We start from the raw sequence: 25,334 nt of genomic DNA on the forward strand, positions 1-25,334 counted from the left end.
TTTTCCCCAAATTTATATTATTTATCCATTCATTTGAAAAGCGCATGTGTTCAATCTGCTTCAGCAGCCACTGAGGTAATTTTCGGGATCGTAGCTGATCTAACAGTGGAGCATTGTCAAACACTGCACCTTGTCAAATCAACTTTCCTTTATCTCATAATTCCTGAAAAGCAAAAGTAAGTTTGTGTTTCACCATCCTTGCTAGGAAACACATCTTTGACAGCTTTGTGAATTAGACAGACATCCATTGACAATACCTTTAAACAAACTCAATCACAATATATAAAAGAGTCTGAATCACCATGGCTTCCACATCTAACTTCCACATTTCTGCATGCCATTAGAAACAAATTGTAAATATGCCAAACTAAATTGGAGTAGGGCAATTGGTTTTTTTTCAAATGACAGATGTGTAAACAAAATCACTAAAAGAAGATCACAGAATCATAGAATCACAGAATCACAGATTAACCGGCTTAGAAAAGACCTCCGAGACCATCAAGTCCAACCCTTGATCCAACACCACCATGGTTACCAGACCATGGCACTAAGTGCCACATCCAGTCTCTCCTTAAAAACCTCCAGGGACGGTGAATTCGCCATCTCCCTGGGCAGCCCATTCCAATGTCTGATTACTTTCTCTGTAAAAAATTTCTTCCTAATATCCAACCTAAACCTCCCCTGGCACAGCTTAAGATCATCCACTCTTGTCCTGCTGCTGGTTGCCTGGGAGAAGAGACCAACCCTCATCTGGCTACAACCTCCTTTCAGGTAGTTGTAGAGAGTGATGAGGTCTCCCCTGAGCCTCCTCTTCTCCAGCCTAAACAACCCCAGCTCCCTCAGCCTCTCCTCATAGGACTTGTGCTCGAGATCAAGTAAGACACATTACACTATGTAAACAATTCACTCAGCAAAGAAATAAAACCACCAGTATTTCTCTTCACCCTTAACCAACTTTTATAATGCATCTGCATTCTAAATTGGAAATCTTACATCTTATTAATGAATTACAGTGCTTTCTCTCCATTTTTAATAATACATTATTCCATGAAGAGAGACCTTTAGGAGAAAAGCAGTCTCAGCTTGTCCAGATCTGATGCCTTCTCTTCCCCTCTCTAACATTTATGGAAACTCTGTGGTTGTCAGAAGATGCACTTTTTCTCAGGCGCACCAGAAGGAACATGCATCACTCCTGAACTAGCTTTCTTCTCTTTTACATCTGTGACCATCTCAGTTATCAAGTCTTTTTTCCACACTGGACTGTCTTTCTGCCTTAGCCTCTTTCCTTTGCTTGTTGAAAGACAGTCATTAAGCAGAGGCTAACATTAATTATATATAGAAAAGAGCCAAGACCATTATTCTGCTTGCTTTACATTTTAACATGTGCTTCAGTAACAGAGCAGGAATATACTGGAACACTGCTGCAAATCCTCCACTGCAGAAGCCCTTGCATCTTGGCTGGAGTTTCTTTAGTCTTGCTTTGTATTTACCTGCCTTAAATGTCTGGTGGTAGGGCAAGGCACCCCCTCTGCAGAGGCTATAGAAGTCATGTCTTCATCTTGGGACAGATGTGAAATAAAAATGATCCTACTTCAGCCTCCAGAGATTTGTACCAAAAGACATTTAATGCAAATTAGAAAACAAGCTGTGCAAAAGTTTACCAAGACACTTGAAACCTCAGTAAATACAGTCAGTTGTAAAATATAACATAATACAATACAATAATATCATACAAATATATAATACAAAAATGTATTGCATTTACAATATTCAGAATAAACTGCATGAGGGATGGTTCTAGATCAAAGGCTCTGGGAACTCTGTTGGACATGAAACCACTTTATTAAAGATGTATTTAAATATAATTTCCAAACTACTATGAACTAAAATAATCTACTTAGACCCATATGTTGCCAGAATAGTTAGAACTAAGCAAAAAACCAGAAATATAAAAATTACAGGTTTTTTCCCAACATTATAATTTTCATTTTTCTTGGTTTCATCTAAATTAGGAATAGAATAGAAATAATACTCAATAATAAGGTAATGCTTACTTTGGTTGGTTTATTGAAAAGGCAGGCACCACCTCCATTGTTTAAAAATTCATGATACTCTTCAATATCACACTCAGAGAACTTGCTTGGAAGATAGTACCTGACAGAAATAAGGTAGCAGGATTACTTTCTCTAGTGGTTTTTACACTGTATTTTCTTTTTTTCAAAATAGGAGAAATATGACATTATAGTTTAGAAAAAGTATAAAAGCATGCTGTTCAGAATCAAAGTGACTCTTTGTAAGTCTATCTAATTGGAAATCCTTTCAGTAAATGACAAGGACATTTCAACAAAGACATAAAGCTCATGGAAAGTGAGAGGTTTAGAACATTTCACTAAACTTTTACAAGTCAAAGATCATAAGTCTTATTACACAGTGCGTAGTTCTCACAAGTGTGACTTGTTCCACTAACAGGCCTGATCTCAGAAATATATTTATTTCCCATACATACTGCAAGAGACAAAGACTGATCCTAGTTTGTTTCCCTCTTAGAGGAAATTGCTCTCCTGGCCCACAGAATTTTCATATAATAGAGTTATGCCATTTTAAACATGCTTCTAACAAACACCATCTAACATTTCAGCTTCCCCCTATCGTGTGTCCCACTCAGTAAATTTCAGTTGAGTACAGAGCGCCAATCTGAGGCACAGTGCCCCACCTAAAAACCATATGAATCTTTGCATGGATCCTTTCCACAGGGAAATAATTTTTCTCAAAGCAACTTCAGTGATCTTTATATTCAGGTGCATAGTCACGAAAGTAGTTATGCTTCAAGCAGATTGTGGAGTCTCAAGGGCTTTCCTCTATCAGCTCATCACAGAATAAAAAAAATATTAGCCAAAGTGTTATCCTGCATTGCTAGGAGTGATTACTGGCCCTTTCCATCCCTAGTGTTGATCACTTAGGTCTAAACACTACAGAGATTGTGGAATTCACCAACATTCATCAATAAGATAGGTAAATAAAAGAATTTTTTGTGTACCTAATTATTTGAAAGGTTTGAACATCAGATAAAGAATTTTAAGGCCCTTAGATAAGAAAGCACTTTTGCAAGAATCAAAAATGTTTCTCTGATTTGATTTTTAACACACTAGAAATCAGAAAAATCCTACCGTATATGTTTTCAGGTATACCAAGGTGAAAAATGCACACATTCACACTTTCAAAGAGCTTTGGATGAAATACATCTTGTTCAAAATTTTTCTGACCATAAAGCTATTGTGAAAATTTGCAGATCCACTTGAAATGAATTAAAAATTTGGAGCACTGTCTACATCTAAAACTAGACTACAGTTTAACTCACACACGATAAAAGAGAAGCCTGTAATAAGAATTAAGGCCTGTATACACATATTAGAAGGCATCAAGTTTCAATCAGTAACAAAAATTTGCTGATTCACTAGTTCTTAGGTAAAATTTCTCCAGGCACACTCAGCCTCCAATGGGGGCGTTTTTTTCTGACAATATTACACAACTTGAGGGATAAAAAAATGATAGATACAGATGAAAGATTCCAACAGAAACACTGAAAATGAGACATACTTCAGAAATTTGATTACAGTATTTCAAGAATTAGGGTATGTCATTGTTTGCTCCCACAACTCAATAGCAAACTTGCAGGAGAAAAGAAGCTATGCATGCTTCTGCTTCTTTGCAATAAAATGGCTTGGCTGTTGAACCCAGTGCTTTTAAAGTTAAATCAGCATTCACCAAAAATTCTCACATATCCTCTCATTAAGTCACTTATTCTCACATTTCTTTGAAGGTATCTAAGGTACATAGCTAATTCCTTACTTTCTGAAAAATGAGTCACCAAAAATATTCTGCTGAACCACAAGAGGGAAACATTTTCACACCTTTCCTTTATGTCACTGTATAAAGAACATGACTTTCCTCTAGTGAAATGCCTTACCCCATATCTCCCATTATGCATCCAGACCACATGTCCTCACACTTACACTCACCTGACAAAAAAAAAGATAAAATCAAAAGTTACATTTTGAGTCTTGTGAGTCCAAAATAATAAATTTCTTATCACAAAAACCACACTGTACTCAATTCTATTTCATATTTTAATACAAGTTGAAAAGAACAATTTTTTTGTTTATTGCACACCTTAGTTTAAGTGTATCAGTGCACGCTGCCAAACTTTTTCTAAAAACTATGTATGATTCTATGCAATCCTGAGCTTTGAAAATATGTCCTGTTTTTCTTTCCTTCCCTTAAAGTGAAGTTAGAGGAAACTGCAGTGTCAGCCTTCAGCACTTGCAAATCATGAGTCAGCTCTCCTGTCTTCTCCTGTGTGATGATATTCAATTCCCAAATTTTCAAAGTAAAAAAAAGAATCATTTTAACCCTTCTATTTTTTAGTTCTCTTCTTTGACTACACTAATGTGACTGGGGAAATTTCCACTCGAAAAAAATCCCTAACAATAAGGCAGACAAAAAAAAGCATAAAACAGTCAGTAAACACAAGGCAATACAGCAGGATCTATCAGCTTCTTCCTCTGCTCTCCCTCCCTTTGCCCTGCAACTCCCTGGCTGGCAGAGGGCAGTCCTCCCTTCTGCCCTGCCAGCCTGCCTGGGGTCACTTTGTTTTGGTCTCAGTCCACCACTTTCATTACTGTGTCTTCTTCCTGTTTCAGAAGAAGTGCTTTGTACATACACATTCTGTAACTTGCCTTACTGTACACATGAACATCAGTTTATTGCTTCCATTTTAAAAGTACAACTACAAAGGAAATGAGGCTCTGTCCAACAGTTGCATTCTCCCCTCTCCCCACCAAAACAGTGCCCTGCCTCCCTCAGCCATAGAGAAAGAGGATCACCACTATTATAATTTTCACTTTTACCCTGCCCCTATATCAGTTCAAAAATATGCAGATGAAAAATGAATGCTGAACATGTCTGTAGCATAGAGCATCCGCCCCACATTTCTGAGTATTTTTAAAAATAGAATTACATAATCTGCAAAATCCTTTAAATGCAGATATATCCCTGCATTATATACTTTCTTTACAATGTCTGAAAACAAAATCCACCTAAGCAGAGTTCTATTACTAAAATAGTAATTTATCTTTTTTCAAATAGTAATTTATCTTTTTTAAGCCAAAAAAGTACATATGATCCAATAAGTAAACACTCCAATTCATCATATAAATTGTTCAAAACTGTATTTTTATTTTAATCATATCAAGGCTGGGACTTAATATAACATGGTGCTTGTTGTGGGAGATTTGAATTAAAGCACTGCATATAAACAGGGGTTACTAAGAAGTTGAATACCAAGGTTACAGGAGAGAAATGGTAGCAGTAGGGTGGTAAATACAAGGTATTAGTGTAATCTACAAGAGGAACTGGGCATTTGGGAAATCTACAAGAAAATCAATCAAGGAAAACGGAGAAAAAATTATATTGTCAAAACTATTTTGCGTAACAGTATTAAGCTTACTCCTCATCGTCCCCAGGTCTAATAATGTATGTTTCCACCTTTGTGCTGTAAGACAGCAGCTGTTTGGTCCATGGATGGAACACCAATCTCCCTGAAATGAATAGAAGTGGCAGACACCTTTATGGTTTATTTTGAATGAAACACTGACACCAGTGCTGCCAGGAATTATGAGCAGGGGGATATCAAAGTATTTAAATAGTGGAAAATTAATGATATCACAGAATCACAGAATATTCCGAGTTGGAAGGGACCCACAAGGATCATCGAGTCCAACCCTTAGCCCTGCACAGGACCATCCTCAAGAGTCACACCATGCACCTGAGAGTACCATCCAAGCACTTCCTGAACTCTGTCAGGCTTGGTGCTCTGACCACTTCCCTGGGGAACCTGTTCCAGTGCCCAATCACCCTCTGGGGGAAGAACCTCTTTCTAATATCCAACTGAAACTTCCCCTGACACAACTCCAGGCCATTCCCTCAGGTCCTGTGACTCATCACCATAGAGAAGAAAGAGATCAGTGCCTGTCCTTCCTCTCCCCCTCACGAGGAAATTGTAACTGCAATGAGGTTTCCCCTCAGTCTCCTCTTCTCCAGGCTGAACAGACCAAGTAACCTCAGCCACTTCTCACACGGCTTTCCCTCAAAGCCCTTTACCATCTTCGCTACCCTCCTTTGGACACTCTCTAATAGCTTAATGCCTTTTTTATATTGCAGTGACCAAAACTGCACACAATATTCAAGGTGAGGTCATCACAGAGCAGAGCAGGTCCCGTCCCTTGACCAGCTGGAGATGCTTTGCCTGATGCCTCCAGGACATAGTTGGCTCTCCTGGCTGCCAGGGCACTGCTGACTCATGTTCAACTTGCCATTGACCAGGACCCCCAGGTCCCTTTCCGTGGCACTGCTTTCCAGCACCTCATTCCCCAGTCTGTATGAACATCCAGGGTTGCCCCATCCCAGGAGCAGAATCCAGCACTTCCCCTTGTTGAACTTCCTATGGTTGGTGATTGCCCAGTCCTCTAATTTGTCAAGGTCTCTCTGCAGGGCCTCCCTGCCTTCAGGGGAGTCAACAGCTCTTCTGAGTTTTGTGTCATCTGCAAACTTGCTTAGTATCCCTTCCAGTCCTGTATCCAAGTCATTTATGACAGAGCTCTGTGGAACTTCACCAGCGACAGGTCACCGGCCTGATCTCACCCATTCACTATTACCATCTGTGCTCAACCCATGAGCCAATTGCTCACCCACTGCATGATGTGTTTATCCAGCTGTATGCTGGGCATTTTGTCCAGAAGGATACTGTAAGAGACAGTATCAAAGGTTTTACTGAAATCCAAAAAGATTACGTCAACTGGCTTCCCTTGATCAACTAGGTGGGTTACCTTGTCATAAAAAGAAATCAGGTTTGATAAGCAGGGCTTTCCTCTCATGAAGCCCTGCTGGCTGTGACCATGTCTGTCCCTTCTCATGTTATTACAAGAAATAAAAATATTTCAACATTGTGAGAAAAAGAAGGAAGAAATACATGTCAGAGAGATACTGATAAGATTCTCCACATTTTAAGATTTTTTTTTCTTGAGATAAAGTGAAAAAACAAATAACCTTACCACTTATAATTTTTCTTCTGTCTGAGAAAATGCCAATGTTTTGGGCCAAGGTCTGTGCCAGGGTAACTGCCATTAAGTCTGGCTTTCCAAACTGACAGAAATAAGCAAGGTAGGAAAAATAATCAGTTACATACAGGTATCTCAGATTCAAGTGAAGCTTTTCTCACTTCAAAGTAATAAAAGGCAAAATCACATGCACAATGTTAAGCATTCTTACTTCAGGGTAGCTAGATAATGAACAAGTGAGGAAAACTAAACACTGGCTTATGGATAAGTTAAGAGAAAGTCTGTTTATTTCTTGCTATTGTGGTTGCAAGTATGAACGACAGGATATTGCAGAACTTGCTGAAAAGTGTATTTGAATCTATATCTGACTTTATTCACTCATCACTTCATTGAGATGTCCCTTCTACAGAGCTGCACTAAAATTCTGAATCAGTAAAGAGAAAAATATTTTGAGGAACATATCTGCACTGATAAATTCTGTGCAGATAAATTTCCACCACTTTTTGCTCATAGCAGTATCCCCACCTACCTCATTCACACCTCCGCCTTTAAGCAAGGAGCAGATTCCACCCGTGTGGGCTATTCCACTTCGACTGCTCTGAAATCGACTCCCCCTTTGAAAAAAGGAAAAGAAAAGGAAGTTTACCCTGATCAGTCCATGAGTTTTGCATCTATCTATTCCAGTATCTACCCTTCTGATTTTCAAATGAGAAGCTGGCATTTGCAAATGCTGGTTGCCACCACTACACTGCAAACTGTGCAGAAACAAAATGGGAAAAACAGATAACCACTCACAAACCTCACATGACAAATTATCTCCAGAAAAGTTATACCATTTTGCCTCCTCCTTCTCAGAATACCAAATACAAGAAGGCATAAGAAGAAGAGGACTATTGCCAAATCACCTGGATCTCACGAGCCCTTTGTTTCTTGACATACCACCACACTGAGTGACTTCTGCTGGCACATGCTACAGGCAGAGTGCAGGAGAGGCCATCATGCTGCCAGTGCAGGGGGACTAGTAAAATGACACTGTCTAATTGGGCAATGCTGATGGTAAAACTCATAGGGAGATGCATTAGTGGAAGATGCAGAGGTAGGTGAAAATGCCCTGAAACTGCAGCCCATCTCATCCAAGGAACAGATGCACTCCAAGCTTAAATCTAGTCACCTCTTTGGCACTGACCACGTCAGCATGAATGACTGTCAGTTACTGGAGACAAAATATACTCTGCTTTGCTTGAGAGTACTGACCCATCTGAGCCCTGGCAAGTTATTTTTCTCAAAAAAATAAGAAAACCATCGAGAAGCAATACAATGGGCTAACTGCGATGAAGGTGAAAGTTCATTGGTAACCACCGTACCATCACACCAGCTAACCTCACCTCCCAGCTTAGCCATGTCTCACTCAATTTCAGAAACTGCTATTTCTAAACAATCTATGAATGCAATACCTCAAACACCATTTGGTGGCACTATAGATAGCATTAGAATTAGCATCACAGGCCAAATCAAGCTCTCTTCTGTCATAGTCAATCCACACACATTCACAAGAACAAGACTTCCCCCCAAAGATCTTACAATGTACCAGAGAACATCCATGAAGGATGTGAGAAAACCTGATTCCCGTTTAACAGATGAAGATCTGAGCCATGGAGAAACAAAAATCTACAAGCACCACTTGCAGATCTTACTAGCTTTCTTCACGACAGAAGTCAATGACAGTAATTAAGCTTGTGCAAAAATTCTGAGAGGATGGATACTGGACGTGGGTATCCTGGAACCATACTGGAGTAATGTAACAGTGAGGTGTTTAAGTTAAGTTTATTCATATAAGATTCTAAAATCCTATATGAAGGATTTCAGAATTTCTCTCAGCAGAGAGAAAAAAGGACCCCAAAAGATATTCATTTGACCTGTCAGTTGTGGATCAAAAATCTCAGCCATGAACCTCTCCTCTATTTTTGGAGGTTCCATTTTATTATATCAATCTTATTTCCAAAACAATTAAGATATTTAGAGAAAATAACATTCCTCTCATCCTATTCTTCCTATAGCTCAAATATCTTGGGAGAACAAACTGTTTGGAGGATCTGAAACACTTCAGTAACCCTGCAGCATGCAGGTCATTCAGTAAAGTAAAGCAGGCCATAGTGTGTTTAAGCAGGAAACCTCATTGGTTTCAAAACTGATGTTCTGCTTTCAAATAATACAGCAGGGCCATCCATGCTCTGCTGCTGAAGAAGCCAACCTCCGAGGTGGAACCATGCATGACCCTCCAGATATCTGCGCTTGTGGATAGGTAATTCCACAGAATAACAAAGGATTACAGCACATGCAGCTCAGTCTTAGTACGTTAAAACTAAAATGAGAGTCAAACCTCTAGTTGCATTGGCAGGCAACTTGTGCATTATCTTTTCCCCACCTCCCCACCCAAAACATTTTTTTCTGAATTATTGTGGATTACATACACAACAGGAAGGAGATGCATGAGCATCTTGTGAGAATCAACCCCCAAGGAAAGAAAAAGCCCAGTAATAAAACATCACAGGAGGTTACGTACGAAAAAAGGTGAACTGCGTCACTTTTCTCTCTGATAAAATCCCTCCTATATTTCATAAACTCACGCAGGGTCACCAAGGGATTTTCAGATATGGTGAACTTGTTATCAGTAGCCCAGGTTTCCATGGCAACCAATACTATCCTGGTGTTAAGTTGTTCTTTATATATCTAGTATATTAACAGAATGAACAAATACATTATGTCAAATAGAACAAAGGTGAGTTTTACCCTTTCTCGAAATAGCTTGCATTTTTACATAACTAAATAATTAGCTTCTTCTAGCACAATTTAGGTTCTCCCAGGTGATTTTATCTCCCTTAAAACCAACAAACATGAAAACAAAATAAAATCTAAATTTTAGGCCTAATTCTTCAATCAGCTCTCTTAGTCTGCAAAAAGATCCCCTGTAGGTCCTACACAGGCAGAGGTGCATAGAAGAAAGATATGATTTTTGAAAAATTACTATAGAACCATTCCAAATACCACAAAGATTTGGAATTAATGGGTCTTTTATAAATCCAGCTTGCCCCAGTGACACACAAGGGCTCTCTTGTAATGAATAGTGATCTCTAAAACCATATTTTTTACTGTTGTACACCTCTGCAGGAGTATTTAACCTTATGCTGGCTGAATCACGAAAAAGAGGCTATCCTTTCAATGCTGGGGCTTAACACTCCACACCAAATACTTTTAAGCATTTTTTCTAGTAATACTGTTCTTTTTCTTGCAATACTTCAGTGGGGTGAGGTGCAAGAGTCAGCATCTCATCCAATTTAGCATCATAGATATAGTCCACAAAGCCCGCTTCTACATCCCTATTCTAACTCATTTACTCAGATGCACTTTTTCTGGAGAATTTTAGTGCATTCTTATTTCAGATTGTCTTTTGGCTTTCAAGTTGTCAACACAGGGATCTTGTGTTAAAAATTGTCCTATCTAAGGTACTCTTTAATACCCAGATTCAAGACACTGATCCAGCAGGATACTTAAACATTTGAAGCCACAAGAAGTCTCTAATGTGTTATGTTAGACAAAGGCTTTATAGGTGGCTGACTGTGGTTCTAGATGAAAATTTGTGATCTTCACATACATTATTATTGGTATACAATGAACTGACAACTCCTGCATATATCGCCAGGAGAATCATATGACTCATCTCACACATAAAAGAACATTTAGTTGAGTGATACTTACTAAATCTGCCATGTTCACAACTGATTTAGCATAGCTGTTAGTATGGCCGACTGACAAGCGGTGCTTTTTACACTGCGAAACGAACACAGACAAGTCACACATGCAGAATTCAGAAAAATAAGCTCCATTTCCAAAAAAGAATGAAGTAAAAAGCAACTATGTCAACAGTAAAACCCCTGTGCAAAGTTTGGTCTCCTGTGCTGAATGTAATGACAAGAAGCAATACTGGAAAATTGTTCAGAAATTCAAATTACTGATATACTTTACAACAGCTGTTGTGAGGATCTATTAATTCCTGTTTGGAAAGTACTCTAAGGCCTTTACTGGGAAATGCTATAAGAACCACAACATATTGTTACTCTTCTTATCTTTATTGTTGGCAACTTTAAAGTCCATCACAAATGCCAATGCAGAAATTAGCAAAAAAACTTCTATAGCTGAGACTCCTTTAAAGGTGTTATCCCAGAAATCCAGAAGTGCCTGCATCCATGTTCTAATCTAACAGACTTCCTTTTTTTTTCCTTCAGTTCTCTTTCTCAAGTTGTTTTCTGGTTTTCTGCCTGTATAGTTACACATTCCCAAAATGCTACAGTAACTGGTTCAAATCATTTCAGCAATCAGATTACAATGGCACCTTTACTGAAATCTGCAATGCAGTTCTATAAAAATGACACTGAAAACAGCTGTCCAGGTACTCCTATTTACAGGAAAAAAACACTTACGAATGAGCACCATGAGTATGGAAGTCACAAGTATCTCAGAGTAATTTAGGACAAAATGGACAAGATTTTCAGAAATGTTTAACTATCTTGTGCCCCATGATGCTTGATTTTGGAGTGAAAGTTGTCCATATTTTCTGGAAGTTAGGATCTTTTAGTGGGCAAGAAGAAGTGCCCAGCAACTAGCGGGTGAGAAAGATATGGTTTCAAGAAGGAATGGGGGGGAAAAAAACCACCAAAAATAAGGAAGTTACTGGGAAAAAAAACAAAAACAAAAAAGAACAGGACTGTGAATCTAAAAATGACAGAAAGGATGAAATGAAAAAGCTAAAAAATAAATGGAAAATGAAACACTGAAACAAAGGGAAATAAGTATACTACTCAAGTCTCTATTTGCAATTAAAATCTCACACTTTAGGATACTTAGAGACACTGGAGGCCTACTGAAATATTTTCAGTATAATAATTTATAAGTCCATTTGGGTTTTAAAAGCTTTATTCCCCAGCTGGAAGCAATGGTTGGACAAGTAGCTGAGAGGGCAGAGATGTAGGCACTGCACCCCTCGCAGTGGTGAGCACCCCAGGGAGACTGGTGGGATGTAGCCAGTTCCCTGGACCAGAGGAGGAAGCATGAATTTCATTGTGCCCTCTGGGAATGCCTGGTGAGGGTGAATGGCAAAAGCAGCTCCAACTCTTTAGGGTGTCAGCTCCACACCGAGTGCACCTGGAGCGAGGCATCGACTGATGCACAGAGGGAAGTCTAAATACACATGTGCACCAGCCCAGGCCATGGGGAAAGGGACAACCCCAGAGCTGACAATGATACTTCCTTCTCCCACGAGGAGATTATTTGGCTTCTTCAGTCATGGATATTCACTGGCATTTGCTTCCGAGAATAAACTCCGAAGTGGACTGACTCTTGCAGTAGCTGCAACTAATCAAAGTCAGAAAACATGGTCCTTGGAGAAAATCTTCCCAAACAGCTAAGGTCCCAAGGGGAAACTTGTTGCTTCATGCCTTTAGGATCAAACACAATTACACCAATTTAGGGAATTTGCATCCATTCTTATTTGTTTTAATCCAAGAATTTTTTGTTATGCTCACCAAACTGAGCTGAAGGAGGAGCACGCTGTCCAAGGACAGTGACACATTCCTTGTATACTTTGATGTCTATTTTTGCCAATTTGGGTATTGTTTGAGAGAACCGCTGCACATTAAAGAAAGAGTAGACAAAATGTATAGAAATATTTTGATTTTTAAAGCCATAAAGGACCATAAAATCATCTAACGTCACCAGTCAGATGAACACCACCAGTCTGAACTTTTATCCAGTTACTTCAAGATGGGATTCTATTGTTTGTGTTTGACACTACCTTTGAAGACTGCAAGGCATGAAGAATTCACCATTTCCTTTGATATTTTCATTAATTATTAATCATCTTCACTTACATAAATCTGTGACTTTTCCCACTTTAATGAGCCTGGTTTTTCTTCAATACACTAATCTTTATTATGTCTCTTTCCACTACATTAAAGAGCCTATTTATGTTCTCCCAGAGAAAGCATAAAAGCTTAACAAAATAATTTCTCTATATTGATTTGGATGTATCAAAAAAATGTAGTCACTATTAATTTCCCCATTGTCAACTGCAAAAACTGCACTATTGATTGCTGAGTGGCTGTAACTAAGAGAAGTGTTCAAGAAAGCCAGAAAGAAAATCATCAGCTTAAGTAACACTGGCATTACTTTATGACCCTTTTTCCTGATACTCAGGCCTAGCTGCATTCCTTGTGTAATTACCTTGCCAAAATTCAGAAACAACTTCAGCAATGGTTAATGAAACCAGAATCTTTTTTATTAAGGACATAGTTAATGTAATTGTTGCCATATATTGTTCTTAATTGTTATCTCTTATGGATCAATTAAAGGTGATGCTAATTATAACTGTAAGATGTTGAAGTGTGTCAGTCTTACCATTAGATGATCATTTACAATCATTAACTCAATGTATTTTGTTTCTTCTTCAACTTTACGTGGAATCTGACGAACCTACAGAGAGAATATAACTCTAAGGTTAGAGTCTTACAATACAGAGAGAGTGTAACTGGTACCAAACACCTGCACTTAGTGGCTCCCCCACTTTAATAAACAGGGAATGAACTCTCAGTTTAGAATATTTATTTTGAATCAAAATAAAGTGAGCTACTTGTCACTATTGTAACATAAAAAAATATACGTATTTCATTAATGGGAGTTTCTGATAAAACTCTATACTCAAAATGAGAGAAAACAGTTTTTCATTTGGAATTCAGTAGTATTTAACAATTTAATAACTCTTCAGGTAAGCAATGTCCAAGAGAACCCAACAATGTTCAGCCCACATTACATATCTCTTTTTGTAACAGCTGTATTGATATAGAGACCTCGTGCCAAACCAGCACAAGCAGCAGAACTCCATGTGGGCAAATTAACTCAGCAGACATGAAAAAAACTTGATGGCATATTACTTATAAACAAACATATTGGCACATACCTGCCTTTTCCTTCTTTTGTGTCTTGGCCTTACAACAAAATTCTGTGATGTAGCATTCATCTGCCAGAACTCTAAGCAGAAAACACAGACAAATATACTGAATATTTACAAGAACATATTCCAACAATTGGTGACCCTGATGCCACACGACTGTATTATGGCATTCTTCAGCACATCAGATGCAGCAACAACTCATTTTTTAAAGTTTCCAACTAGAAAGGAGGCAATGTTACAGATGCTTCTCAGTAACAGGGCTCTTATTAAAAACTCTACTAGTGATAATCTGGGTCTGTTGAAACAGATGATCTGTGGGTGTCACACTTCTGAAAGCACAGCAGATGTTCTATGCCAAAACTTCACCAACACTGGGCATGAAATATTATTAGTACAGTGCTTCCATGGAGTGAATAACATTTTCAGGAATTCAGCAGCCATTGACAAGAGTTCTTGCAATAGCTACCTAAATTAATAAGAAGAGCATGGAAGGCAGAATTAATGCTTTAAGACGATTATATTCTCAAAGTAAAATATGTCAGGGTTGGGAGAAACCATATAAGATTTGGCAATGCTCACTTATCAATACAATATTCCTCCCTGCTAATCCCACTGTGTCTTTAATTTCTTAAACCTCTAATCATATGCACCAAGTAGTTTATTCTTTTGCCAAATCCCTTTACCAAATCTATTACTAGCCACTCATGGAAAAGGACACATTATAAATCAAGCAGAAGACAATACTTGTTCTCACCCTTTTAAATGTCCAAGAAGTAATTTTCCATCATTAATCTTAGATTCATAGTTGCTGCCTCTCTTTCCCTATACAAAAGAAACCTCTTTCCTTATCTTGTATAAACGTGTTTGCTACTCATATAACCCCAAGATCTTTCTTTGAGACATGAAAATTAAATGTTTGCAGTTGCTTCATTTGTAATATTTCTTTTTCCCTTTACTGACTTCACATCAAAGGCTCCCTATTTATAGAGACCCTATAGAGATCTGCAGTCTCTTGAGTTTGCAATGGTGAGAAACTAAATCTTGAAAATTTTCTTACAGTCTTGTTTTTATTATGCTTTATATATGTTAATTAATTTAGCATGTGTTCTGGTGCCACACAACTGGATCTTAACCTGTCATTTTTGGTTTAATAACATGAGTAATGAAACTGGTAAAAATAACACTTTTCAACTAATAAAAAAATAATTTACAATACGTATACAGGGTCTCAGATAACTTTTCCAGCAAATGTGATTGGTTTACCACCATTGGAAGTCAGTCATCTCCAGAGGGAGATGATGCAGCCATTAATGTTAACACATTAACACATTAACACTGTGTTATAATTCACAAGCTGGATGAATTCACACACGGTACATTTCCAGCCAAGAGCCTTCAGGCAACAGAACATGACCAGCAAAATCACTGAAAGCCTAACAGATATTTTGATGGGGGTAGTTTACCTTGAAAAACTGTAATGAGGATTCTCAGTCATAGAATCATTTTGGTTGGAAAAGACTGCTAAAATCATTGAATCCAACTATAAACAAAACACTGCCAAGTCCAATTAAATCATGTCCCTAAGGGTCACATCTACACATTTTTCAAGTGATGTCAAAAAAAAAAAGGGACATCTGTTACACGTTATTTGAAAAATAGCACCTTCAATACCATTGTGTTATCTAAGGCTGTATCTAAGGCCTTACAGGTTGTGGGGAAAAATATAGTCTAGTAAATACAAAGTCAAATGTTCTAAGCATGCCAAGTCATCCATCCAAGCTTTCCCTATTTAAAGTCCTATTACCTCTCAGGCCATTCCAAAGTACTGTACAATAAAATCTTTGTTCAATACCTTGCTTTTTTTTAATACACAAGGAGCAAAAGAATGTAAAAAGTACATTGCTATCAATGACAGCGATATTGTAGTATAACAGTGTGTGCTTTTACCATCATTGATAGCAAATAATCCCTATTACTTGAATTTTTTTTTCCTTTCTAACATCAATATTGGAGCTGATGATACATCCAGTTCATTCCTAATGCAGTGCTGAGTGGAAATCTTAGCTTATACAAACATTCTTTCAAAGATAAGAGGAAAATCTTGGCTTCAAGGAAGATTTCCTTAGGCTGGTCAAATTGATAAATTACAAGAGTAATAAGGAATGTAAGAAATACTGATGACATACCGTAGCACAATGTTTGCTACTACTAATAATAATTCTGCTGTAGTACTTTTAAAAAAATCAATCATAACAATACTATTAGCAATTAATTGTCAATATTATTTAAATTAAAAAAGACAAGTCAAGACAATGCTCAGCACTCTTTAGCACTGGAAGAGAAGAGGCAGGACCACGTAGAGACATCGATGGGGCTCTCGTCCTCTGGAGCTGTGGTTATGCATGGAGGATGACTTAAAGAGACATAAATTGAATAAACACTGACAAAGAAAAATTGTGGGATTCTTAATGAGGATGTATTATAACTATGGAAATTTTCACTACAAACCTCAGAAACACCTTTTCTAACAATTTTACAAAAGCTTCAATTAACATGCCAACTTCTCAGATGAAAACTCATTTTTTAAAAAACCCCTTCTCCATCCATACAAAATATGAAAGGTTCATGGGCATTCATCATACAAACACTTGAAACCACTTCTGCCTCTAAATTCATTTGCACTGAAATGCATGGCTCTCATTAGAGCCAGTACTGTGAAAGATGCTGATTGGACTGGAGATGAGAGAGTCACTGAACAGCAATGACATTTGGCAAGTTCTTGTCTCCCATGCTTATGCTCACACCATGGTACTTGCCCTGTATCTCAAAACAGGAAAAATTCATGAAGAGTTATCAACCACTGGCAATGTAAGGTTTATTTTTATCATCTTTAGGCTACCTCGATCCTTTCCGCTCTACAAATACTAGCACATAATTCAGCCCAATACACCACATGATTTTTTTAAGAGAAACATATATCACAACATGAAGTTCTAGGAGAAGTTTCATTCATTGGATTCAGGGTTCTTTTAGCACTTCCGTCAAAATCTTTTTTTTCAATGCCTTTTTACTTAATTGGGGAAAAGAAGATACATACAAAGAAACAATATACTATCAGAAGATGATCTACCAAATACCATTAACAAATTTGGCCTTAGACTAAAACATTTCATAAGTCATGAATAGTAAAAAAGCATACCAGATGGTAGGTCATCAGAAGGAAACTCAAACAACTTGGATTTGTAAACAGAGTGGAAATGGAAGTCATCCTGTAATAGTAAATAATTGCAAGAATTAAACTGGGAAAAACTAATCCATCTCATGAGCCTTAAACAGACAATTCCAAAGGTTCTTGTTATCCAACACATATACCAGTGAACATGCAAGTTGCAAGGCACCATTCTTCTCCTTTACCCAGCTATAATATGATCACTAACATCACAGTTAATCATCTTTCACTGGAAATATCTGAGTACATCAGAGTGGCTGAGCATGCCTAAAGCTAGGCTTAAGAGAGCTGCCCAGGGAGACTCAATGAGAGTTGCAGGAGATGCTGAACTAGAGTCAAGGATGAACCAGGAAGAAAACGATGTAATGAACCCACAGTAGGAAGTGCCAGAGAAGGGGACAGGGCTTCTGTTGCTGGCTCCAAGGTACCCTCATCACCCTCTGTGCTGCACTGCTCTACAGCCAAGTGTTACAGAGTACACACATATATATATATACCACTGCCTAATTTTTGTCTGTGATGATGGAGTCTTACATATGAGGTAAATGAGTGGAGAATGAGGGGATGATCCTTTGGTCCCACAGCCTTACGCCTACCCTGCACCCATGGATGACTGTAGTCAACAAATACAGCAGGACTACTGTAAGGTCTACTTACATCTGAAGTGTAGTTCTCATCTGGCTCAATAAGGTAAGTATGATTTCCATCATAGAACATCCCACTGTCAAGAGCAGAAAATGTAAATACTGATTTACTAAATAAATACTGGTGCAACATGGAATTAAGTTTAAGAAGTTCATATACTTTAAAAATTTAAATATTTAGAAAAGGAAGCAGTTAAAACTGGTTTCACGAACTGAATGCAATTTCAGATCAATCTTTTGTTTCTTCACTTCAGAAAGAAAGATTTTCTCCTGTGGTTAAACAGGCTGTTCTTTCTTCCACAAACCTTCTCTACTGAAAATCCAGTTCAAAGCCCCCACTCCCATGCAAGAGATATCTACCTTCAACAGATAAGTAAACAACCTGTCTTTATGAACATGCATATTTGGAACATAAGAATAGCTTTCCTCAAATAAAAAAATGTTATTTAATTGAATTAACCTTAGGTTTTAATGGGTTTTATTAACTCTTTCCTCAGCATTTCATTTAAAGATAGTGTTGATACTGGTATTACAGTAAGAGCATAAAGTCAAAGAGTATTTCTTATATCACTACCACTCTGATCTTCAAACAAATCAGCATATTTTTTTAATAATTTTGCCTTTATTTCAGTGGCATACATGCATGGTTGGGATTAGGTTGTATCAGCCTGTCCCTTTCAAAGGGCCACTACTAAGGTCTTTAAGCTTGGCCATAAATATGAACTGTGAACTCAAATTAGGCACATAGCCCTCAACAGCAGCACGAAAGCAAGATTATTTATTTATTTGCATTACTCTTAAAAACACCCAAAATAAACACTGAATTATAAACAACGAAACCAGATACTTTTCTTTTTTTTTATGCAGCATGTTTTCCTAATCAGCAAAATTGACAATTACAGAAGTATCTTGGGTTATCAAGATACTTCAAGATCACATCAAGTGTGAGCATGAGTAATTTCAAAAATGTAAAGCTGTTTCACCATTCAAATTACCTGTGCCTACTCTTTAGAAATAAATACTGTCTACACAGCTTAGGTGAAATATTCTATCACCTACTGAAGCTTCTTTGCTTGGGAATAAGGGGAGGTTGGGGAATATCCTGTAGCTTTTTATCAGGCAAAACTTCCTTGTAATTGCAATTTTAGTTAAGCACAGTCTGCAAGACAAAGCTCTATCAGCAAACAGCTTCTCGTGAGACTGCTGCACCCAGCAGCACTGATCTCTGATCAAGTCACTCAACAGTGATAACAATAATAGTCACAGTTGACCTATAGATCTGGCTTGTCCTCTCAAAGCATTAATGGCTCTTTTCCAAACAACTTCAACAGCCCAGTGTGCTGTGAATAAACCCCATGCTCACGGACGTGTTAGAGAGAAACCAACACCAAAACATGGGCCAATTCAAAAACCTGCATTTTGATGATGTATAGTCTTCAAACAATCAAACTTGTAGCCATGAAAGTCAAATTTGCAGCAGTAACGGCAGTTTTAACACTCACCACCAGCTGGCAGCAAAATCCCAGACCTGCCTGCTGCCTGTGCCCTCTCCTCCAAACCCAGGGCTGCCTGACTATAGCTTATTTATATCCCAGCAACCGCTGTGTTTTGCATTCAAAGTCTTTTTTGTGTTAACCCATAGGAAACCGTGGTTACTGCACATCCCACAGAAAACAAAAACAAAAATCCAAACAAAACGGCTCGCTGGAAGTTAAGGTTGCAAAGGCACCTTTGTCATTAGTAAAGTCATTAAGAGAAGACATTCATAATTGTAACTATTCTGTCAGCCAGTCATCCAATCAATTTAACTAATAAAAGGGAGCACACAAAACAGACATTACCAACAGAAGAACTTATAATTTATTATTAAAAAACCCCAACATTTTCTCACATGTATGAAAAATTCTGCTGTTACTGGCCGAGATCTAGAGGTACTAATATGCAAGAGAAGAGACTGGCATGAACTTTGAGAATATGAAGCTTGTTATTCGATTAAAGGCATCTGTTCTGTCTTATGCACTTCTTAAAATTCATGAAAGCAAATGTCCTGCCCTGTAGACCTTATCAGAAGACAACTCTTCCCAGATTCCCTTATTCCAGTGAGGTGCTCCAAACTGTGGTTGAAGCGAAGGAACTCTGATTGCCAGTGTGAGTTTCTAGTAATTACTTATAATTTAAATTCGAGTGTGTAGGAACTAGTTGTAATGACAGAAATGCAGTGTCAGAGAACGTGAGTTTAATACAGCTCAGGAAAGCATTACTTTCTCATACTGGATGCTCTAATTACCAGCCTGCTAGAGAAAGGCTGTGAAGGATAACTGCTGAAACTTTATTGTAACAGGAAAAAAAAAGGGGGGGCAGGGGAGGTTGAGGAGGGGAAGACAACTCTCAAGAGAGAGCTCAATCACACAATTAAAAAAACGCATCATTTTTGATGCATCATTTTGACCAATTTGAATATCAGGTCATTTAAGAATACAGAGCAGCAGGATGCTCAGTCTTAAGAATAAACCCACAAAAAGAGGGCAGGGAAGGACAGATGCAGGCTCTCCTTCCTTCCTGCTTTTTCTCCTAGGAGTTAGCAGGGGCCAAGACCTAATGGATCATTGCTAATGGAAGCCATGCAGTGGCTCAGGATGCATTAGGATGCTACTATTTTTAGTCTTACTGTCCAAACTGAAACTGGGCTCAAGTTTCTTGAGCTGCACAGCTGTTAATCAGGTAAGTGCAAGCATGCAAGCCTTCTGCATGCATTCTCGCCCTTCCTAACAAAGAACATACAAGTATAAAAGACACTGCTTAAATATACTACTAAATAACACTACTTAAATATATGTACTTATATGGTTGATACCAGAACTACAGAAGAGCTGAAGATAGACAACAGGCTGAAGATTTCCATCAGCTAAGCCCCGTTTCTGCAGAAAAAGGCAAAGCTCGCATAACCCCCACACAGATTCACTTGCTGCTGTGACTTTTCAAGCTGATCTCAGTATCAAAAGTGCTGAGATCCTGTAATTCCCAGATGCAACAGGCACTGAAGTTGCTTGGTTGCTCTGAAAACCTGACCAGCATCATTCAATAGTACCAAAAGTAGACAGGTCCAAAAGCTGTACAATCAATAACACAGCTTAATGCAACCTTCGGATGATAGATGCTTTAATTATATTATCACTAAAATTATGAAATTCAAAGCAAAATTATTGCACCATTTTATATCTTTCCTTCTAAGATTTTTCAAGATTTTACTATATCAAAGGTATTTATTGAATGCCACAACTTAAGGCCAGCAATTCTGTTTAAAAAAAAAAAAAAGGATAGTACAAAATAAACTCTAAACTGACATTTTCTTTGTAAAGAAATTAGAAAAGAAAGATAATATACATCATTGTAGGAAAAAGAAAAGACATAATTTCCAAATGGTACACTGGTATTTTTTTCATTCTTGTAGAATAGGATGTTTTCAGCTACTTCTACTCTGCTGTCTCTAATAAATTATCTTAAAACAATACCTGGCCACTGCCATAAGTACTCAGTTTGAAAAAAAAAATAAAATTCTGAAGATTGTTGAGTACTTAATATTGGTGACAAACTAGTAGGAAAATAAATAGCATTTATTTTACTATATACATATATTATTTTACTATAAATAGCTTTACTTTCCTTCAAAGAGTAATAAAAAAGGCCAGTAAAACCAAAACAGCCAACTTACTGTAATCCATGGCATGTTGACAAGGCAACAAATGACACAGGATTTCCTCGAATTTTTCCCTGATAATAGCAATGTTCTCCTCCCTGAAATTGGAAATTGAGACTGTAAATTCACAGTATCACACACCATACTGTCAAACACTGTTTTTCCATAAACACATATCCAAGCCACTCACATGACACCAGGAATTGACTATCACTCACAAGGGTGTTCATCCCATCTCCTTTAAGCCATGCTTTCGTACTTAGACAAACACCATCCTGACATGCTACACCCAATGGAGATATTTTCAGTGTGAAATCCCTGATATCCTGAGACAGATTTCAGAGACAAATTACTCCAGAAGTGCTTATCTTTCTTCATTGACCAGGAAGAGTTGGAAGTAGGGGGCTTAGGCTCAGCATCTGCTCTGCACATGGCTACATCAGACAAGATGAACTCTGCTCTGAGGGTAAGGCAATTTCCTTCTTCTAAGGAGAAAGGTATTTTACCAAATAATAAGCACAGAATCCCAGAATATTCCGAGTTGGAAGGGACCCACAAGGATCATCGAGTCCAACCCTTAGCCCTGCACAGGACCATCCCCAAGAGTTACACTATATGCCAGAGAGTATCATCCAAGCACTTCCTGAACTCTGTCAGGCTTGGTGCTGTGACCACTTCCCTGGGGAGTCTGTTCCAGTGCCCAACCACCCTCTGGGTGAAGAACCTTTTCCTAAGATCCAAACTAAACCTCCCCTTACACAACTTTAAGCCATTCCCTCAGGTCCTATGACTGGTCACCACAGAGAAGAGATCAGTGCTTGCTCCTCCTCTTCCTCTCATGAGGATGTTATGCTTCATTAAAAAAAAAAGAGTAAATCAGAAGTAGTCACTAGGGTAACAAAAATAATGGAAACTCTAAGCGTAACTAAGCAGTAAAGAAATACAACGAAAACGAATATCTGCCTCTTCTGCAAATAAAATATACACCTTTCAAATCAAATCCAGCAGACCCTATTCAAAAGGTCCCCCTAGTTTCACTGATAGGGATGGAAGCCCTACTGCATGTGCACCAAATCTGTTCAGTATTGAACCATGTCAATACTTGTATGCAGAATTAGAAAAAAAAACCAAACTTCCCTTAAATTCTCACTGTCACTCTACCCTTCAGAAGAACTTACCTATTAGTGCCTTACCAAATTCACCTATGTTGTAATGCACTAATGCTGATTAAAGGACTATGAAGGAGATTTTCAGTGCGCTTTTTTTTTAATAGCATTTATTTGCAAATACTTGTTTCATCAAATGTGTAAATAGTCTACCTAGCCTAATGTACCCAGCCATGTGAATATTTATGTCCATTTACTGCACAGAGGAAAGGCATTACAATTACAGCTTTCTCAGAAGCCAGCGGTCACTTGCATGATGCATAGCACAGTCATTTTAGACATCTGACATTAAATGCTCTTGCATTTATGTTTCAAACATGAAAAAAATTATCAAGATGAGACAAAAGGCGAGAAAATACATAGAATCTGTAGGTAGTTTTGTATTTTGATTGGGAAATCCTGTTCTGTTTTCTACAAGATGAGCAAACTGTTTTTGAAAGCAGCTACGAAGTATGGCTGCCACTGGTATGAGGTGCTCTCCTTAAGAGAGTATAGGAGCCTGTCTATCAGAGCATGGCTGCATGCAGGGAAAAGGACTTGACCTCAGCCTGATCACTGGAAATTGCTAGTTCCTCTTCAGAATCTTCACTGGAGGATCCGTGCATGCTATGCTGGTGCCGGACCCCAAAGCACCAACGCAGAACACCCGAGGCAGCAACAGCAGCAGCACTGCAGAGAAATGCAACTCCTGACCCAACAGATTACAAGTGACACTATTTGGCAGGCTCGTTGCTTCACTCAGCGAGAGAATCCCTGTGGCATAGCTTCTGTTAAATGTTACACTTCCCCCCCAATTTCATTTCATCTCATTAATTCCTCTCTTCTACATACCACTTTTTCCTTCCACTTGCTGCAGTGACTGCAGCCACCTCCACTGCCTATCTATCTTGGCATCTTTGCCTTTGGTACAGACACAGAACACCTTCACCAAACTGACCAGTACACTGACCACCATGATGCCCATCATGGCACCTCTCTGCTCAGATGTCTGAAAGAAAACTGGTGCCACACAGGTAATGTTCTGTCTCATGTTGGTGAGAAGCTCTGGGGCTGACCCGCACCAGGCTACAACGGAGTGTCTGGCAGAAGGTGTAAAACCCATCACCCTTAGACCAGCATTTCTCAGGACTAACAAGGGTTTGGGACACAGACCAAGTACAGTGAAAAGGAGGTGGTTTGAGTTTCTGCTTTGCACTCACATGCATTTCAGCCACCAACATCCCAAGTTACATTAGATTTCAGACCCTATATTGTCTTTGGCTCATTTTCTCCATTTTATTCTCCTTTTTTACACCTATTTACTTCTATATCTTAGTTACTAATAGCTCTCTTCATTTGAGATTTTCTTTCTTTCAATCTGTAGGGTGTCCCCCACTACAGGATCATGAGACTACTTAAAGCTTTCAGGTCTTTTTTGGAATATATGAATAAGAAGTAAAAAAAGAGAAATTTCAATAAGCAAATAACAAAACTAACAATCAAATTATGTGGATGATCTAAAACCTTATGAGTAATAAAATACTCTCTAAAGAGAATTCTTGCAGCAGTATCCCTGTAAAAGATATAACTGGAATAAGTGCATGAATATGGGAATAATGTTGAAAAGACTATCAGTAGGGAGTTGTAGAGAGTTCTAGCTGTGGAAGGATTTTGAAGTAATTACACAGATTGGTTTGTTCTCAGAAAATGTAGTTAATATGTACCAGAAATAGAATCTCAGGCTCCATTAGCTTGCAAAACCATGTTTTTGCAAACAGGAGGAGCATTTTTTCATACTAAGAATCCAGTCTGTGGCTCAAAAGTGTGTTTTGATCTTCTTAATGAGAATCAAATAAATGCCCCATGGCAGTACCTTCAAATTAATTTATTCTGTAATAAATCCATGGGAAAAAATTTATGCATACAGATCTAGAAAAGAAAAATATAAGAAAAATGTCTCTAAATTCTTGCCTGGGAAAAATATAACTCAGACACACAACTTCTATTCAATCAAATCAATTCAACTCAACTCATTGATCTAAAGTTCATGGTAGTTCTGGTGGAGACAGAAACAACTGGGATCTCCATCTCAGGGACCAATTCTTATCACTACAAAACATTCACTTCTATATGCTGTCATCTAGGGGATACTTTTTATGTATGTACTTATGTTCCTATCACCATAATGTAAGTCCCTTCAAACCAGTTAATAAAATCAACTTCAGTTAATAAAATTTAATTTCATTTCTTCAAATGAAAATAGTTTTCTTTCAAGTACTTATAATGCATTAGTGGTGTGTTGGTTTCTTTCTGAAGAGAACTCTTCAGCATAAGAAATCCTGCTGTCAGGATACTCCTAAGTGAAGTTCTGAGGATTTTTATAATCTCAGCAAGGAAGTAGGAGGTGATGCAGTGACATCAGATGGCACAAGCACTGGATGTCTCTGGGAACAGTGATTACTTACCACTCCTTACCATGTATCAAGTGGACAAAACATGCC

The 25,334-nt window shown here is 38.1% G+C and overlaps 1 protein-coding gene across 15 annotated transcripts in view; it reads right to left on the reverse strand.

Moving 5' to 3' along the window:
- Window positions 1–25,334, reverse strand: part of ADAM22 (ADAM metallopeptidase domain 22) — a 134,455-nt gene that overhangs the window by 39,331 nt on the left and 69,790 nt on the right. For all 15 annotated transcript variants that reach the window (XM_064678268.1, XM_064678274.1, XM_064678246.1 and 12 more), the window contains exons 5-15: window positions 21,704–21,786; window positions 18,005–18,068; window positions 17,318–17,387; window positions 14,125–14,195; window positions 13,566–13,640; window positions 10,872–10,943; window positions 9,679–9,845; window positions 7,645–7,729; window positions 7,110–7,200; window positions 3,968–4,019; window positions 2,055–2,154 (exon numbers count right to left, since the gene is read on the reverse strand). In XM_064678268.1, the coding sequence (XP_064534338.1) occupies window positions 2,055–2,154; window positions 3,968–4,019; window positions 7,110–7,200; window positions 7,645–7,729; window positions 9,679–9,845; window positions 10,872–10,943; window positions 13,566–13,640; window positions 14,125–14,195; window positions 17,318–17,387; window positions 18,005–18,068; window positions 21,704–21,786 (930 nt within the window). The remainder of the gene's footprint in view (window positions 1–2,054; window positions 2,155–3,967; window positions 4,020–7,109; window positions 7,201–7,644; window positions 7,730–9,678; window positions 9,846–10,871; window positions 10,944–13,565; window positions 13,641–14,124; window positions 14,196–17,317; window positions 17,388–18,004; window positions 18,069–21,703; window positions 21,787–25,334) is intronic.

The sequence above is a fragment of the Pseudopipra pipra genome, chromosome 1, assembly GCF_036250125.1.
Source record: "Pseudopipra pipra isolate bDixPip1 chromosome 1, bDixPip1.hap1, whole genome shotgun sequence".
Classification (NCBI taxonomy): Eukaryota; Metazoa; Chordata; class Aves; order Passeriformes; family Pipridae; genus Pseudopipra; species Pseudopipra pipra.